This window comes from Crotalus tigris, unplaced genomic scaffold (assembly GCF_016545835.1).
Source record: "Crotalus tigris isolate CLP2741 ecotype Arizona unplaced genomic scaffold, ASM1654583v1 scf7180000023720.1715460, whole genome shotgun sequence".
Lineage (NCBI taxonomy): Eukaryota > Metazoa > Chordata > Lepidosauria > Squamata > Viperidae > Crotalus > Crotalus tigris.
The window spans coordinates 467,803-473,961 of NW_024100139.1; the positions used below are offsets into that span (position 1 = coordinate 467,803).

The 6,159-nt window shown below is 50.4% G+C and overlaps 1 protein-coding gene across 1 annotated transcript in view; it reads right to left on the minus strand.

Annotated features, from left to right (window-relative positions):
* Positions 1 to 4,233, minus strand: part of SPPL3 (signal peptide peptidase like 3) — a 99,666-nt gene extending 95,433 nt beyond the window's left edge. The window contains exon 1 of the mRNA XM_039321220.1: positions 3,848 to 4,233. Coding sequence (XP_039177154.1) covers positions 3,848 to 3,870 — 23 coding nt within the window. The 5' untranslated portion in view covers positions 3,871 to 4,233. The remainder of the gene's footprint in view (positions 1 to 3,847) is intronic.
* Positions 4,234 to 6,159: the final 1,926 nt, after the last annotated feature.

Consider the following 6,159-nt stretch of genomic DNA (forward strand, 5'->3'; position numbering starts at 1 on the left):
TTGGGAATTCTCATCTCTTGGATCAAGTACATCACTATAAAATTCAGATTGCAGTCCTAAGCACACTGACACAAAAATTAAAGCGATTACTAGATCAGGTTGACTATCATCTAATTCCGCATTCTAGATTACACTAGTGGTCAATCTGGTATTTAAGATCAGCTGGCCATAATTTCTGGAAACAGAACATAGAATAGTGTCATTAATAGGATGTACAGCTGTGATGTACAGAGGTCCAACCCCCTAAACTGGCCACAAGCCATCACATCGGAATACAACAGCTTCTATAACTTTTAACCATGGATTATGTAAACAAGTCCTTCTTTTAAATATTGTTGAATTTCCCCTATATTTGATTTTAATAAATAAACCTATGCTTTAATACTGTGAGGGTAAGAAAAAAATGTATGCTCATATCTTCCATAATTTTAATAATTTTATCTTTATCACATCTTATATTCACTCCAAGGCCACTGTCTTTCTTCACTTGGAAGGTGTTCTAGTCCCTTAATCATTTTGGACGCTTTTGTTGTGTCGTTTCCCGTGATACAATATCCCATTTTTCAAGTATTATGGCGACCAGGACTGCACATAATATTTCAAGTGTGGGCCACTTATACTATAGTGCTAGTTCATTTTTGGTTCCTTTAAGAATTTACTGGTTGGAACTTAACTTTTTCACAGTATCCATACTTTGGCTGATAATTACCTTGAGTTATCCAAGAATCTCTTCCTTGTCACTTATCACCAGCTCGGATCTCATCAATGTACATGTGAAATTTTTGAGAAAAAAATGTGCCAGATATTTTTTGCAATTGCAAACCACATCTTTCAATTATTTACCCACTTTGGAGAGATCCTTTTGAAGTTCCCAGAGTCTTCTTTTGATGTTACAACTGATATCACTTGCAAAACCAATTTTAAGTCCAAATAAATTAAAATTAACTGTCCGAGCATTCATTTGTGTCCATTTTAAATATCTAGGGCAGGACCTGCTCTTTTATTGTACAGTTTAAGATTTTATAAGAGCTTTGGATGAGGGAGACCAACAAAAGTTTTTTGAAATATCAAATATACAATTTGTTGAATATAACCAGCGCACGTGCTTGCTCACCTCTTTGCATGTTGGTTCTTTAGAGCAAGTTTGTTCTTCTGTATGTATATTTAATTATTGCCTCTTCAATAATGCTTTTTATCATTTACTTAGAAAGGCCAGTCAATCCTGTCTCCTCCCTACATCCTTTTAAAACCTGGAGTTAATGATTTTCTAGTTTTCAGAAATCGATGACAACTTTAAACAGATATATTTCTAATAGACTAATTCTTTAAGAACTTCCAAGTGGATATTGTTGTGACTCAAGATTTTTTTTTAATTTATCAATTGACAGCCAGTTTGGGGAACTCTTGAAAGCAGTTCAGGCAAGAAATCAGGCAAGAAAGCAAAAGACCATAATTCCTAGTCCTGTCCAGCACAAAGTCACCTGGGTGACCTTTGACCGGTCACTTTCTTTCAGCCCTAGGAAGGAGGCAATGGCAAATCACTTCTGAAAAAACTTGCTAAGAAAACCATAGGGACAAGAAGAACAAATGAGGGGACCTTGGTGCTCTCTGAGCTTGGTTGTTTTCTTGCATCCTCTAATGATGATGATGTTGGCTAGTTGGTAATGAAATGCTTGCAAGAAAAGAATTAAGCTCAGACAGCCCTAAGGACCCCTATTTCAACCGAGCTACAAATATCCTTCTCTATCGAAGAACAAACATCATTAGTTATCATGGGAGTCAGAAGAACTGAAATCTCAATTAGGATGTTAGCCTTAGGTCATCTTAATTGGCATGTAATGGCCAAACATACCATTTCAAAATGTTATTCTAAATATTGAGTTACCTCAATCTCAATTTAACCACAATTCACTCTAACAGTTATACTTATGTATCAGTGCCTCAACAAGCATCCAGTTTGGGAATTCAATCTACATTCCACTAATTTTCCGCCATGTGACATCAGCCAAATTTATTTTTTTTATCCCATCTTTATAGCTTTTCTAAATAACTCAAAGCAGCAACCATACCTAACAATCTTTCCTCCACCTATTTTCCCCACAACATCCCTGTGAAGCCAGTTGGGCTAAGAGTAACTGGCCCCAAGTCACTCAGTTGACTTTCATGCCTAAGGCAGGACTACAACTCCCAATCTCCATGTTTCTAGCCTTATTGCCTTAACCGCTAGACCAAAATGGATGCTCTAGCCAACTAGTCCCAAACTTACAAAAAGATCACCAAAGGAATATGAAACAGCACCACTTAACACAAAAGCCATCCAAGTGTTCATTTATTGCTTTACGTGGGAATCTTATGTATGAACACTAAATTCCCAACCACGCTTAAAAACATGGTGTAATATTATGTCCATTCACTTACAAATGACACCCACTAGATCTTAGCTGTTTTCACACATTACACTAATTTACAAAGTACAATGCTTGGGTTTACAGCAGTGGTTCTCAACCTTTTTAATGCCGCGACCCCCAACCAGTCGTAATTCGAGGACTACTCAACGGGTGCAGCACCGTTTGCAGAATGGGACTGTTGGCGGGCTCAGCAGGGCAGAGACAGCCTGGACAATTCCTATTGGCTTTGGAAAGCCAATAGAATTAGACTCTATTCAAGAGAGTCTATTCTACTGGCTTTCAAAAGCCAATAGAATAAAAGGGAGTAGCACAGCTAAGGAAAAGGGGGGGAAAATGGTGGACTGCGTTGTTTGGTGACCCCCGTGAAATGGTCGTTCGACCCCAAATGGGGTCCCGACCCACAGGTGGAGAACCACTGGTTTACAGGATCCAATGATCAAAATATATACCTGTTTTATCAGCTGTACCGCTTATCCAGTTTTGATCCTTTAACAGGAATATTCTAAATATTCCAAACTGCTGGGAATTTGTTGTAAATATTCCAAACTGCTGGGAATTTGTTGGACTACAGTAGTCTGCAGGTTCAGTAAATAAACAATAAAATTAAGCTACATTATGGCTTAGTGTGAACTGTGGTGTGAATCTGTAAGAGTTCATCATAAAGAGGCATTAACCGAATGGACAGTGCTGCCTCTCCTCCTAATTGCGATGTCGGGGAGACATCAGGCCAACCGGGCCATTGTGAGACACGCGCAAAGCTGGAGCCCCCTTTTATCCCCGAGCAAAGCCTCGGGCAAGGTGGCCCCCCAGCCAGGCCGACTGCCATTCGGGGCAATCCCGGGGCCGCCCTCTCTTCTCTCTCCCCACCCACAAGCGCCGCTCCGGGCGGAAGGGCAGGGAGGCCCCGGGAGGCGGCCATAAAAGGGGCGCTTGGCCTTTCCCCGAGAGCAAAACGGGTGAGCTCACAAAGAGGCGGCCGCCGCCGCCGCAGCCCGCTGCGCCTTGCAGGTGGGACGGACGCTCGGATGCTCCGAGCCCGGAGAGATCGGCGGCTTGCGGCGTCCGGGGCTTGACCCGATGCCCGCCCAGCCTGTCTGGCAACCCGACACGCGCGCACACGCGTTCACACACCACCCAGCACACTCGCGCGCGGCCTCCTCCATCCTCCCCCCCTCCCTCCCTCCCCGACAGGGCGCCCCCGAATCGGCCGCTTTGCAAGCCCGCCCGCCCCGGGCCCCGAATCGGCCCGGCGCCTGCCCGGCCAGGTCCGCTCGAGGCCCAGACGAGCCCGGGGGTCTCGCTCGGCCCCTTCTCCTCGAGGGGACAAAAGCCCCCGGGCCGGCTGTCCCCCTCCCCGCCCACCGGACCGCGGCGCCCGGGGAGCTCCGGACGGCCCGAGAGGGAAGGCTGCGAGCCGGGGCTGGGCCGGCGAGGCTCACCAGGAGTAGGTCTGCTCCGCCATGGCGCCGGCCGTTCTCCCTCCTCGTCTCGTCGTCCTCCTCCTCCTCCCGCGCTCGGCTCCCTCCGCGTCTCGCGCTCAGCGGCGGCCCGGCTGCGGCTCCCGGCCCATCCTGGCGGCGATGGCGGCGGCGGCGGCGGCGGCTGGGAAGGCGGTCCCCGCCCAGGCGGAGGCGGCGATGCCTCAGCGGCGGCCGCGCCGCACAGACCCAGCCGCGCTCCAGCGCCGGCGGACGTGCCTCATAACCGAGCGGGAGGGCACGGCGGCGGCGGCGGCGGCGGGCGCAGGAGCGGAGCGGGCCGGGAGAGCTGCGGAGGACAGGCCGCTCGCTCGCTCGTTCGCTCTCGCGCGGAGGGGGCGGGGCTCGGCGGGCCGGGGGCGCGTCGCCTACGCACGCACGCAGGCACGCACGCCATTCACATCACGTGGCCCAAACAGGCTCACGTGCCTCGGCGCAGCGCGTCGGGCGGAGAAAGGGACGAGCGAGGAGGCCCCGCCCACCCGGCTGCGCGCGCGCCCCTCGCGGAGTCGCCTTGGCGACCTACGGCGCTTGCGTGGATTCTTTCGCAGGCGTATCGGAGGGGAGCGCGGGGTTCCGTGCCAATCCCGTCCGGCGCCGAGTCGCGTCCCTGACCGCGCCGGGAGCAGCGGGACGCCGCTATCTCTGGCTTTCCGGACAGCAGAATCCCCCTGGCATCGTCCTTCCTGTGTCCAAACAAAGCCAGGCCGTGTTTCTCTCCCTGCTGGCTGGGGAATTCTGGGAGTTGAAGTCCACTCACCTGAAGGGCGCTGAGGAGGTGGAGAAACGGCGACCTGCAGAGGCCGCCCGGGTGGCTGTTGGCCGCTTGGAGCCCGGCCGGGGAGCTGAGGAAGAGACCGCCGGCCCCGGCCGCCTCCTCCCTGCGCCTTTCCCCTCGACGGGCGTGCTTTCCTCCCGCTCAGGTCCTGCAGTTGTCTCGGCCGGGCTTTTCAGAAGCGGTTGGCCGTTACCGTCTTCCTAGGGCGGAGAGTGAGTGGCTGGCCAGCTGTCCAACTCTCAGCGACTTTATCAATGGTTTGCCGACGGTTAAAAACATCAAGAAAACGTTTTTCAAAAGTGCCATGAGCCACCATTGCCTGCTTCCCGGGGCTAAGGGAGAGTGACTGGCCCAAGGTCTCCCAGCTGGCTTTGTGCCTAAGGCAGGGGTAGGCAAGCTTGGCTCTTTTATGACTCATGGACTTCAACTCCCAGAATCCCTGAGCCAGCCTGGCTCAGCTTGGAAACCTCTCCCTTTCCCCTCAGCATGGCTGGCTCAGGAATTCTGGGAGTTGAAGTCCACCAGTCATAAAAGAGCCAAGGTTGCCTACCTCTGGCCTAGGCCTAGGTCACTTTATGACTCATGGACTTCAACTCCCAGAATTCCTGAGCCAGCCATGCTGAGGGGAAAGGGAGAGGTTTCCAAGCTGAGGCATGCTGGCTTAGGAATTCTGGGAGTTGACGTCCACCAGTCATAAAAAAGCCAAGGTCGCCTACCCCTGATCTAAACTCATCAAATCATGATCTAGATCAGGGTTTGGCAATCTTGGCTCTTTGATGACTCATGGACTTCAACTCCCAGAATTCCTGAGCCAGCCTGGCTCAGCTTGGAAACCTCTCCCTTTCCCCTCAGCACGGCTGGCTCAGGAATTCTGGGAGTTGAAGTCCACCAGTCATAAAAGAGCCAAGGTTGCCTACCCCTGGCCTAAGGGAACACTAGGTGAGAAAGGAAGAAGTTTAAAAATAAAACGGTCACAATTGATTAAGAATAGAAAGATTAGCCAAGCCCTGCAGGTAGGCCCTGGATTCCAGGAGGCTTGGCTAGAAGACACACTCAACGAGACAAAAGGATGGCAGAGGGAAGTTCTAACCCAGGGGTTCTTAACCTGGGCCATATTGCCTCCCAGGGGGCGATTTCATTTTTCAGGGGGGCAATGGAACGAAAAGGGGCGACACGGGGGCAAAGGAATGAAAAGGGGGTGATGGAGTGAGATGATTTGGGGACACCTTTGAGACTTTTTCGTACAGTGAATCGCTGTATATCTGTCATACAAAAACATCAGATCGCTTGCTATTAGTGGATTGAATTGTGTTTTCAAATGTTCCTCCAGCCAGCTTCAGTACAGAACACCCTACATATGTAAATATGCATTGCTTATCTTCATGCGCGTTGCGCAGCAGCCTCTACCCATACAGTGGTACGCCATTGGCCAGAATATGGGAGATATGGGGAAAAGACTGGAAATAAATTATTTGCATCGATATGTCCTGATGAC